At 41.0% G+C, this 12,706-nt stretch overlaps 1 protein-coding gene across 5 annotated transcripts in view; it reads left to right on the forward strand.

Moving 5' to 3' along the window:
• emilin3b (elastin microfibril interfacer 3b) overlaps window positions 1-11,927 on the forward strand; it is a 38,936-nt gene extending 27,009 nt beyond the window's left edge. The window contains exons 2-9 of one of the 5 annotated variants that reach the window (XM_077732746.1): window positions 208-264; window positions 1,576-1,680; window positions 1,755-1,965; window positions 7,571-7,693; window positions 8,575-8,879; window positions 8,976-9,322; window positions 9,398-9,751; window positions 10,784-11,927. In XM_077732746.1, the coding sequence (XP_077588872.1) occupies window positions 1,787-1,965; window positions 7,571-7,693; window positions 8,575-8,879; window positions 8,976-9,322; window positions 9,398-9,751; window positions 10,784-11,893 (2,418 nt within the window). In that variant the 5' untranslated portion in view covers window positions 208-264; window positions 1,576-1,680; window positions 1,755-1,786 and the 3' untranslated portion in view covers window positions 11,894-11,927. Of the gene's footprint in view, window positions 1-207; window positions 265-1,352; window positions 1,966-7,570; window positions 7,694-8,574; window positions 8,880-8,975; window positions 9,323-9,397; window positions 9,752-10,783 lie in introns of those variants that run through there. The other 4 variants (XM_077732737.1, XM_077732730.1, XM_077732755.1 and 1 more) reach the window with 4 other exon arrangements.
• The last annotated feature ends 779 nt before the right edge of the window (window positions 11,928-12,706 follow it).

Consider the following 12,706-nt stretch of genomic DNA (forward strand, 5'->3'; position numbering starts at 1 on the left):
ATATTATTCAGACTGTGGGTGAATATGAAAGGATTTGAAGTCTCCAAAAATACTTTGACAGGACATTTTTTTCTGTAACCATTAGTCCAGCTCCCAGAAAAAGTACTGAATATATATAAAGTGTTTTTTTTTCTGTGCTTTGACGGCTTTTGTCAACTCTTCCGCTTATGCGAGGTGTCCATTTGATATTGTGTTTTTCTTTCACAGTGACTTGTAAATGGACGGCAAATAAAGTCAGTTAAATGGAGCACAGACCACAGTCAGGTGAGAAAGACCTGGCAAACCAACTATTTAAACATAAAGGTCATTTCAAACACATGTTTTTACTCACCCAGATTTTCTTTACTATTTCTATTTTAAGTCAGGACAGCACTTCATATTCTTATTCAAAATTCTGATGAACATTTTAGTTTTCAACATGATGACTATTTATTTCATTTTAAATGTTCCTACTTCAATGGTGACATTCTATACTATAGTATAGAATCTATAGTATGAACATTTGGTGAAAGTCGACAGTAAACTAAATTTTATGTTTCTTAAGTGAATAGCCTTTCTTCCTGCCACTGTGCACAAATGAAGCCAGAAATCCTGGCAAAGATTAGTGACGTCTATTGGAAACAGAGTACTTACAGTTGGGATTGAGGAACTCAGCCGTGGAATCAAGCTCCTGCACAGGCTAATGAGCTTTGGTGAAGGTACAATCACTGTTGGACTCTCACTGAAATTCACAACGGATCTGTTTCCCATTCCCTGCCTTTGGGGTAATCGTGTTGTAAAGTGAAGATGGCAAATATAGCAACAAATTCCATCAAAAAATTAGATCAGTGCCCAGGAGGGAAGAATAGGACAGGGACCCGTAAACCAAATAATCTTGAAATATTCACAATTTACATATGGCCACAACGGCAAAGCTTACAAGCTTCAGCACAACAAAGAGCAAGTATGGCATTTTGAAGTCCATCGTAAAGAATCATTATTAAAAGAAACCAACTAAATATTATATTGAATATTTATCAAGTCAGACACATGAATGAAAATTGGGATTATTTTGTAGGATAGAGGCATCCTGGTGAGAATGATTTAAAAGTGCACTGGCACATGATAAGGCAAAAGCTGGATTGTTAATGAGTGAGTTTGGTGAATTGAAAAGTAGGCTCATCCTATGTTGCTCTGCAACATCCACATACATGGCAAAGCACTCTGGGAATAGACATTTACTGTAGGCATAGAGTAAAATGAAGAACATCAACTCCTATTCTTTCTTGTGTAGTTGAGCCAAGCTTGCGTTGGGGCGGGATATGCAAATCCAGTCTGTCTGTCTGCCTCCCCCTTTTAGACGCTGGTCCTTGCTCAGCCTCACATTCATTCATGTATAGTGACGCATACAAGGAGGGCTGAGCCTTGAAAGTGGGACCCGCGCACACACACATACACGTGTGGAATTGAAACATTTTCTGTAGACACCCTCACTATCTCTCCTCTAACCTTCTTGAGCACACCTTTGTGCTATTCTCCTCCCCATACTTTTGAGGCTCGCAAGCCTCCTCTCCATTCTAACCAATGTGCCTACAGTGTGGCTAGTGTACGAGCTGAAGGCGACACGGGCGAGATGATGCTGATGTGACATCCACTAGGACTACACTCTCCTTCTGGGCCCACAGAAGAAGATTGCCTAAAGTATTCAGCGCAGAAACCTGAGGAGTCCACAAAATTTCCTCTCACCAACCCTCTTTTACTCCTTCCTTTTGCAGATTTCAGGATTAAAGTAAGGCAAATTCAAACAATGAATGTCAAATTGCATCAAGTGCTTGCGCCGGTCTGTCTTCTGGGAGTGTTAATCTCTGTGGTGGACAGCAAAGGAACCTTCTATGGAGGCCATGTCAACCCATTTTATGGACAAAGATACAACATGTTCAAGGCTGGATTCAACCCACACCCAAACAAGCCTATGACCCGACACAAGTAAGTGCTGTCCGGTGGATACACAGTAGGTGCCAAGCATGTGTATCCAGAGTTCTATTATTACAAAGGAAAATGGGCTGCCCCTCCATTGCTCCCTGAACAATCCCCAGGTTACTTTACGTATTCCTTTGTAAAAATATGGTTTTGGTTAGGGCATCTCCTTTGTAATGGATCCTTGAATTGATGCTCTGTTTTGGCCTCTTTTCTTGTGGCTCACACCTAAAACCAGCTGTATTTGGAGGGAGATATTTGAGAGAAACAATGACAAAGTCAGCACATATTTTCTTCTTATTTTATGCACAACATTGATGATAAGAGTACTGATTCCTCAGTGTGTATGTATGACAATCTTATGAACAACAATCTTGTGGCACGGTCGTGGTTAGAAGTCATGAAGCTGTGAGTGGAACAGAGCTTTGACATATATTTTTTGCAGTTGATGTCTGACTTGTAGGATTTTGTTTCCTTTATCTCTCCTGTCTCTTTTGCTTGGATTCCCCTTGGTATTCCTTTGAGAGTGCTTATGACTTTGGACAACTCCCCAGCTACCTGCTGCTTCACTCAACCTGCTTCATAATACTGCCTTAGTTTGGCCGGATCGCAGTCACCTTTTATAGAATGGGAATCCCACCGAGCCACACCCATCAGTTGGATATATCTAATAGTTTACCTTTCATTCTTACATACTTTTTGGAACAGGATACATGTTAGAGGTCCAGGTTTTGCACCCGTGAGAGCACAGAACCAAAGTATGGGAACATACTAGATCATCCAAGGGCCACTTAGACTAACCTATAGTATATTAGATGTCAGGGTGAAAAAAAACTAATTAAAAAAATCATTAAATAAGATTATTTCTGCTGAGATGCCTTTGATAAAAAAAGCCTTCCCATTTTCCAATTTGCTTATCCTCACGTGGGTCGTGGGTATCGCTGGAGTCTATCCCAGGCAACAACTATGAGCAATGGGTGGGGCATACCCTGAATTGGTTCTGTATTATTTTAGATTTTTTTGTCTTTGTACCTTTCCAAGTGTGTCATCCTTGATTGACAGGTTAACCAAATTTTACAGATAGTTTTCTTCATCTATAATAGTCAGCAATTTCTTTCTGTCAGGGTGATAATCCTTTCCATGTGCTGTCTAACAATAGCCTTTATAAAAGAGGTGTTGACCTAGCAAATCACAGTTGGGCACTGTTGACACATAAGGGTAAGACCAGCTCTAGAAATAAATCAGATCTGCTAATGGTGATGAAAAAGGATAAAGTACTTTGAAATAGCTTGCATGTACTGCATGTGTGTGAAAGTTTACAGTGTTATGTGCACTAAGACTGCAACTTGTGCTTTGCCGGCTATGCTATGACATTAATTTATGACCAATAAGGAGGGCTCAGCTAAAAATCTTGCAGGCATCTGTCAGTCCAATGACACATGAGTGGACCACAAATACACAACAGGTCAAACACTGTCCCCTGACTGGGGTGTTGGAGATCAATAATGATCCAAGCAGATGCCACATGCCAACACTGAGTAGGTTAGAGCTCATAGCTATGGGCTTTCCAAAGAGGCATGGGAAAAAGATCAGGGGGTAAAAGCCACAGAGGTGGTGGAGGTCAAAGGTTATGACTTGTTGTTGTAAGTTGGCGTTGTATGTCCAGTGGAGACCAAGACTGGGCCAAGTCTCCAGCTATGGGTCATAAAGACTAGATGGCAAATCCCAGGCTCAAATGGCATCTTCTGAACATTTACTAAATGACTTTTGCTTTTTATTTATAATTGATGATGGGCTTGCTTTAATGTCATTACACCGACACAACAATCAAGTACTGAGTCATTAATGTCATTTTTAAGTAGCAGGAGTCTGGGAATGTTGCCCCTTTCCTGACTTCCTACTAATGACACACACACACACAATTGCTTTCTTTAAATATAAATCAGCTTACATAAATAAAGAAAGGCTAAAGCGCTGATCGATGCACTGGAAGGATGAAGCCAGGAAACTTTTTGAATTACTACTATTGTGGTCAACAACTTGTCGTTTATTAACTAAATGAAATATAGCTGCTTGCACATTATTTATCATTTCTTGTCATTGGCCTCGTGAAGTCCGCTTCCCAAACGACCATCGACCAAATCCTACGTCCAATTATTTTTTAATCTACTACACTAACATTTGTAGACAGATCATAATTTGCCAGGCATATTCTAGGGATGTGATTGGCTGGCCACCAATTTAGGGTGTACTCCACCTAGTGACTGTAGTTAGCTGGGGTAGACTCCAACACCCCTCGCACCCCCGTGAGAATAAACGGAATGGAAAATGAATGAATGAATATTTTAGGAATATACACACACCAATCCTCAGAGTGCGATTTTTGACCTTTTTGTCCTCGGGCTGAATAATAAATTGCAGATTTATTGATGCCTGTATTCTAGGAGTATGCCAGTAGAGGGTATGTACATGTTGATCGTAACCTTTGGCCCATTCTCTCACATTGGTGATAGTTTTATCATTTGAATTTTGAAGTCTGAATTTGTTTTATTCATTACTACATGAATAATTTGAAGCATTCTCTGTATCAATTTTGATTTTCACTCCTAAGGCCTATATAAAGAAGTAATACTTATTAGAGAGCCCCATTTGTAACCCGTTTTTTTTCTAGACACACTAAGAATTATTCTTACTGCAGAAAGATTATGGGATTTAACACAAATGTCTGAGTATGAAAATAGGAAAGTCAATGGTCTTTGTTTCATAGGTCTAATAGTGTAGTGGAACAAGTATAAAGGGATAAACTATTACGAAAGCAATAGATTAGTAGAGAAACAGGTAGACACGATTTTTGTGTTTTAAAAGACAGAAATTCCCTCTGAATGTAGTCAAATAAATGTCAGTAAAAAGGAGGTGGGGTTGCACTATGAGTTGTTTTGGGCACTCCAGGGGGAGGGGGTCTTGCAGCAATATTTGCCAAAAAACGAATGCGAAAATTGGAGATAGGAATTCCGTTCTTCCCTTAGAAGACACAACAAGTTAGTTTACAATTGTAATGCTAGAATGGATATATTTACACAAGGTTCAGGATAGTTGTGGAAAAAGCGGTGCAATATTTGGGAAGTGTGTCTCTCCTAGAGTGGAAGGAGGAGATGAAGGGTCTTTTGCTTTTTTGAGTATTTAGTAGTGGTCAAGGTCTGCTGTGATTAGGAGGACAATTTCAATCGCTTGAGATTTAGATTTTAGCATGAGGTCAGATGGGTGGTTCTGACAGAATGTGGGCCTGGTGTTTTTAATATGTTGGGACATATTGCCACATTCTTCAATAATGAGAGAAACAACAAATCATCTCTCTCTCTCATCTGAAATATGTTGTGCTCCACTGTTGTACATACCATTCTTAAAATGTTTTTTCTTTAAAGAATCAGCAAAAATTGAAGATTGAAAGCATTGTTTATGCAGAGAACAAGTATGTTGAGAATTAGAAGTTATTCTGTGTGTTTCAATAGCCCCACAACTTTGCCTTTTGATATCTGAGAGTGTGGATAGTACTGTAAAATCATTGGCAGTCTAGCAAAGCCACTGACTCAACAAATATGTGATTGAGCCAGATATCTGAACAAACCCAGGCAATATCAATACCTACAGTAAGAATTTTGGAATGGATTTTGACAGATGTATGAAAACGAACATGCAGTAATATTTAACACTCACACGTGCAGCGCCTGCTCCCAATCAGCTGTACGTCCACAAAAGTATTTTGTCAACCTTCGACTACAAAAACATACTTCACAATGCTTATTTTTGCTGTAAGGATGTAAGACCGATTTCTTTGCAACTTCTATGGATAAACTTCCATTTGTTGTAGTCCTTGACATCACTGTAAAACGGTGCTGAATGTGATCTTGCACAAGACCTATCACATGATAAAATATGACAGGAAAGGTCCTATTTGTTTTGGGACCAAAGGCTCTAATAAATCATGCTTAACAAGTCGTGAGAGCCGAGGAAATGATCAGTGGTAGTCCCCCCACCCCCTTACAGGAAATGTAAATATGTGTATGTGCAGCATATAGGCTTCAGGTAGGGTAGTAGCAGTACAAATGCATTTCAGCTGTTTCAACAGACAATTTACGAAGCAGTTGTACCACATGATGTCTTCCGAAGTTTGTGATCAATTTGTGAAAACAAAAGCATGTTTCATAAAATGCTTTCTGGACGAGCCCAAACTTGACATTAATTAAATCATTCAAAAGAGGCATTGCAAAATTGCCTTTGTTGCCGTGTTTTAGGTGAATTGGAACTGATTGTTTTACATATATACATAATATTGTCATAATCAATTTAATCAAATTGCAATACCACCAAATGTCGTATTGTTTCCCCCCAAAAATTGTATCATACCATCTCATCTCATTTCCTGAACCGATTTATTCTCAATAGGGTCGCAGAGGGTGCTGGAGGCTATCCCAGCGGACTCTGGGGCAGAGGCGGGGGACACCCTGAATCAGTGGCCAGCCGATTGCAGGGCACAAAGAGACTCGCACCCATACATAGGGGCAATTTAGAGTTTCCAATCAGCCTACCATGCATGTTTTTGGAATGTGGGAGGCAACCAGAGTACCCAGAATAAACCCACACAGGCGAACATGTAAACTCTACACGGATGGACATGACCTGGATTTGAACCCAGGACCCCATAGCTGTGAGGCCGACATGCTAATCACTCGTCCCACCGGGCCGCCTAACAAACATCAAGAATTGGATGCAGTGACGGGAGGTTGAGATAGTCACTGATTAAAAGAGGGAACAGTTTCTCACAGATTGTAAGAGGCAACCCTCTCAAGTAATCCTTTTAACCTGCTAACTTGGAACGCGTTAAGCCATCTTGGCCCCGGTGCTCATCCAAAAACATAAACTTGTCTGGAGCAGCTGCAGAGCAATATTAAAGGCCGCATGTGTTGTCGAATACTCCCTGCTGAATGAAAAGAACGCTTCACATATGAATCTGAAGAGTGAAGATAATAATTTCCTGTGGAACATTTTTGGTCTTGCTCTCACTCTTCTGGCAAAGGAAAGGAGAAAGATTCCGGTGGAGAATGATGCAAAAACTATTGGAAGTACTTTACGAGGTAATTACTCTGGTCACATCTTAGCACTGAAAAAGCTGAAATTTAGCGGTCCCTGTTTTTTTTTTTTTTTTTATATATATATCTTGCTTATACATGCCACCACAGCATGTTACCGTGACCAATAGCAGTTTCCCTGAGAAAATCTAAAAATGCTGTTCATGAAAAGTTTCTACAAATAATTCATGTAATGCCCCAAATATGGGCACCAGATAAAAAAAAGCCCCTTACAAAGTTGGAATGTACAGTATTCAGTAGACCAATGTATACAATAAAGGAATTAAAAGTGCTTACTCAGTGAACAACGCAAAAATCAGGACCAGATGGGCGCAGGAATACAGAAGAATTATTGTATGAAGTCATGGCGGTTTCATTTGAGATGACAGAGGAAATATTGTCATCACATGCAGCTGGACTAGCAAAGGCTTTTGGCGGAATCCTATTCTGCAATATTGAATTCTAATTCCCCTTTCCTTTCCTTGCAGAAACCACTGTGCCTATGTGGTCCAGAAGAACATAACATGCACAATACAGGATGGAGTAGCCACGTATGTGAAGGCTGAGTACACAACCAAGTGCATTTGGGGGCAAAAGTGTCCTGTTCTCATGTAAGTTGACACAAAAAATGTAAATAAATATGCCTCAGAGTGGGGAAATGTGCCATGTAAACACTGCATATGTTACCTTATGGGGGTAGATGTGGGTTTTTACATTTTTACCGTTTCAAGGCTGCCCTCTACTGTTTATATGCTATTCCTCCATCGTATTCCTTCTAATGAACTAATGATGGAAACGCTTGTCTTTATATATAAGAAAAAGAGGAATTCGTATGATTATCCAATGCTTGCTTACTTGTTTGTTACTTTAAAAAAAGGACATTTCATAAATAAGTAGGGGAGGAAATATTTGAAAATCCATTTCATGCACATCGGCGCCTTTTATGAATGAAATTTTGATTTGCCTTTTAATGGTCCAATTTTAATAACATTCTGCATCTCACAGAGGAAATTAAAGGAGTGGGTTTCCATTTCCTCTCAAAAGTGTGTGTGTGTGTGTGTGTGTGTGTGTGTGTGTGTGTGTGTGTGTGTGTGTGTGTGTGTGTGTGTGTGTGTGTGTGTGTGATAGGGAAAGTGGGACTAGGGGGGGCTGGTTTGTGTGATGAGGAGGGAGAGTTGACTCCAAAATCAAATATAAGTCTAATCTTAACAAAAGGAAAGATTGGCATTTAATAATGACCCCAGTTCAATCCCTCGATCTTGATGCCACACCATTTACATTACACAGTCAAAACTAATCTCTTAATCCCGCTATAATCTATATTTAATCCAACAATGACTACAACCAGTTATTTTTGCCCTGCCATTCATTTCATGGTGTCCTCTGCTTGGACTCGTATGGAGTAATTTGTAAAGAGTCAATTAGTGGTGTCAAACAATAGGACCACTTACTAAAATATAATTGCTCAATGTCAACCTGTTTCCACTTTTAGGTATAGGATGTTCCACAAACCAACATACAAAGTGGGTTATAAAACAGTGACTGAGCTGGAATGGCGATGTTGCCCCGGCTACTCTGGAGAAAACTGCCACGAAGGATCCACGTCACTGCCCGACCACAAACCCCCTTTAAGGGGAGCAGCTTTGCCCCATCGCCCCGGGTTCAAGGGCGGTCAGAAATTTTCTATTGACCAGAAACCAGGAGGAGTACACCTGGAGCCAAGTAACCCTTACCCCAATTTAGATGCTCACAGACCCATACCTAGTGGACACCTACCTGTGGGAAAACCAAATACTGGTGAGAACATTCTCCTATGTGATGAGAAATAATGAATTCAGTGCTTTTGCATCGGACCCAATGACTTCCATTGTTGTTCAATCCATTCAAAAACAGGGACCAATTTTGGGATTTCCGGGGTGAGTGGCGAACGTCTGGACCGTATGGAGGACGATTTACGGCGCCTGACTCAAGGCTTTGCTACTCTCAATGGTGTGGTGTCTGGTCTAGAAGAGAGACTACGTGCTTCTCTTCGGGAAGACACCAACAAGATCCTCGTTTCCCTCCTACCAAACCCGTCACGTGGTCACGACTCAGATGTGGGATTTGGAGCAATCCCAATAGGGGATCCTGGTGGGCTGGGAGGGGAGGAAAACTTCAAGAGATTTGGGGATCTTGCCGGGAGGGTGACAGAAGTGAAAGATGAGCTACGAGCTAAGACTCATATGTTGGAGGAGATCCAGGTTTGTGCCTCACATGAAATTGCCTTATCATTTCTAAAGCGTTACCAGTCTTCACTGAGCTGTATGTTTCTGTAGGGAATGGTTTTAGGCCATGATGGCCAGCTCAAGACACTTTTGGAAGGAGCAAGAGGAAGACCTATCCCTGGCCATGGCTCTGGCTCACCTCATCTAGATAGCGTCTTCGAGACCAAGATAGCCGGGATGCAAGCTGAAATCCTGGATGGATTTGAACGCCGACTATCTCGTCTGGAGGATGAGTGTGAGGAGAAAATTGGGGCCGTGCAGAGACAGTGTCACAGAGAACATATGGATGGCCAAGAACAGATGCAACAGTCCCTTGATGGAAGAGAAACTGGGCTCAGGGCGGAGTTGGGCTCTTTGCATGCTCAGATCCAAGGCCTAACTCTCACAGAGAGCTGCTGTGGACAGGTATTGAAAAGAGAAAAGTTAGTAATACCCAGATATAATGTTTGTCAAAGTTTGCGGTTCCCTCGAGAAGAGAAAAATGATATCTCAGAGATTACCTTTAAATCAATGAATTAATTCAATGAGTTTCAGTTTGATTTAGTATGTACCGTATTTTCACGACTATAAGGCGCACTTAAAGGTCTTAAATGTTCTGAAAAATAGACGGTGAGCCTTATAATCAAGTGCACTTTATAATCCAGTGCGCTTTATAATTCAGTGCGCTTTATATATAGAAAAAACAGAAAAACAAAAATGAAAAACCACCACTGTCGGATATGAAAAAAAAAAAACACAAACACCTGAACTGAAACAATACTGTTAAATATGCAGATGTCATCTGAGTTTACAAAATCTTCCATCATATAGCTCCTCCCCCACTGCAAGATTTTATGCAAAAAAATCCAAAACATCAATAATGGCTGGCTCTAGAGGAGACTGTGTAGTGAGTGCTTCATACCTGGAAGTCAATAGCAATTATCGAATTTTCACGACTATAGGGCACATTTAAAAGTCTTAAATTTTCTCCAAAATAGACAGTGTGCCTTATAATACAGTGTGCCTTATAATACGGTGCGCCTTATAATACAGTGCGCCTTATATATGGAAAAATGTCATTCATTGAGGGTGCGCCTTATAATGCGGTGCGCCTTATAGTCGTGAAAATACGGTATTTAAGAGCGGGACAACACATAATGAACATGAACATGTAAGTAAGAAAGATTTAGGCTAATTTTCACCTTTAGTCCCTTATTCATTTTTAAATACTCTGGCTTTTGGTGTGCTGTAACCTATAACCACACACATGAACAAAAAGGTATAAGATGGAATTGCATTTTCATTGTCATCATCATGTAGGTTGTTGAAAGGAGTTGGAGAATTTTGTAGGTACTAGTACTTGTGTATAAAGCTTGAGAAATACTACTGTACATAGAAGTGCACCTCCAAAACAGAGTGGCCAGTGCATTTTTCTGATGTGAGTTTTGACCTTTGCAGGTAAACAGCCTCTCTCAGCGTGTGCTGCTCCTGGAGGAATCCGTGAAAGAAATGACCGAATCACAGCGACAGCTCCAATCAGCACTCAGCGAGCAGAGCATTCACGTGGAGACGCTGATTGAGACCCGTTTAGTGGAAGTGGAAGGCCGTCTAAACGCAACAGGAGGTGGCCTGGGTGGCTACGAGAACAAGTTAAAGGACAAGTTGAAGACTCTAGAGGAGAGGGTGTCTGTGGCCATGGAGGAGCTAAGCAATGGCACAGCACCAGCACTCTTGGAAGGCCAGGTGGTCTCACCACTAAAAACAGATATCGAGTCTGTGAGGAGAAGGTTAGATAATAATCTAGATGGCATTGAAAAACGTTTAGTAGACCTGGAGCTCCTCTGCACCTCCTGCTCACCTTCAACTCCTCCAGCAGGGGGTGTCAGAGCTAATGAGGGGGAGGAGGGGTGTGAGGACATGGAGAATAAGATGTCCAATCTTCTGGACACTCATTCTGACCAGTTGAACCGCCTGAATAGCACGCTGAAGAACTTACTCTTGCGTATCGCCCACAAAGAGGCAGGAGACTCGGTCTATAGTGAGATCACTCTGCTGAAGGTCAACATCAACTCCGTGAACCGCACCCTCAAGGGACTAAAAGACTCGATTAGCTTCATTGCAAGCGAAGTGGGTCAAGCCAACTCCACATGGGAACAACGGGAACAAGCGTTGGAAAATCAGGTGCAAGGAATCACCAAACTTATGGGCCACCAAGCTTCTCTCCTGGGGTCCGGGGAGAGGCGTTTGGCTCAGCTGAAGGAAGAACTTGCAGGGTTGAAGAGACAGCTCAACGGGGGGCTTCAAGGTTGTTGGACCACAGCCAAAGAAGTTCAGAAAGAGGTAAAAGACGTTGATAGCAGGGTGAGCCAGGTGGAGGGCCAATGCAATAGCATGTGGGAGCTGGCAGAGCAGCTGGAGAGGATCCGAGCAGAGCTCGAGAGACACTCGGACTCCTTCCTGGCTCAGGACGGTACTCTCTCCATCCATTCGGAAGAACTCCATAAGCTAAAAGGGGAAGTCAAAGACAGCGTGCCAAAGCATGGGGCAACTCCAAACGTAGATCAGTAGCATCTGAACATCTTTATGAATAACTATAATAATAATAATAATAATAATACAATTATAATAGTAATGAAGATGCTAAAACAATATCTTCTCATTTGCCCCACATTCAATTTAGTTCCGCAAATATGAAAAGCAATTGGATGCCAGTTCCCACAAGCCAATCCCTCCAGTGCCTCCAAAAGACCTGCTTATGTATTTCAGCCATGTGTAAAGAATATATTTAAAAGACGCACTCGTGGCTGTTGTTTTAGTCGATGAATTTATACAAACCTTGCTCATATTTTTATTTTTTAACTTATATGCTGGGGATCTTGTTTTGATATGTTTTTATTAGAGATTTTTGAGTGAGAATGCTAGGCAAAGTGGAAAACCAGTGAGGAACACACTCAGTACTTTCTGTGTGAACAATTGTTTGTATCAACGTGGTGCTATTTACATATTTACAAATATCTGCTTGTACATGTGAGTAAATGAGTCAGGTTTTAGTAAGGTTTTGGAATGTATCATGAGGGAAAAACATGTTACTGGCTAAGGAATAAAATCCCAAGCACCCCACTGTTTTGCATTTTGAGAACATTGTGTGTAAGTACGTGTATCATTTTCTGATTAATAAGGATAAATGGATCAACGAGCAGAAAAGTGCTCGAGGATATTGTATTGATTGTAATTTTATATATCCCCAAGGCCACAATTTATTAAGATTCAGATATTGAGTTTGTAACTGATTTAGGATTTTAATTTTGGTTGTGTTATTAGGTGGGTGTCTGTCTGTCTTTTATTGTCTTTTCAGGAGCCATATTTTCTTGGCTAGATAGT

Source organism: Stigmatopora nigra, chromosome 1 (assembly GCF_051989575.1).
Source record: "Stigmatopora nigra isolate UIUO_SnigA chromosome 1, RoL_Snig_1.1, whole genome shotgun sequence".
Lineage (NCBI taxonomy): Eukaryota > Metazoa > Chordata > Actinopteri > Syngnathiformes > Syngnathidae > Stigmatopora > Stigmatopora nigra.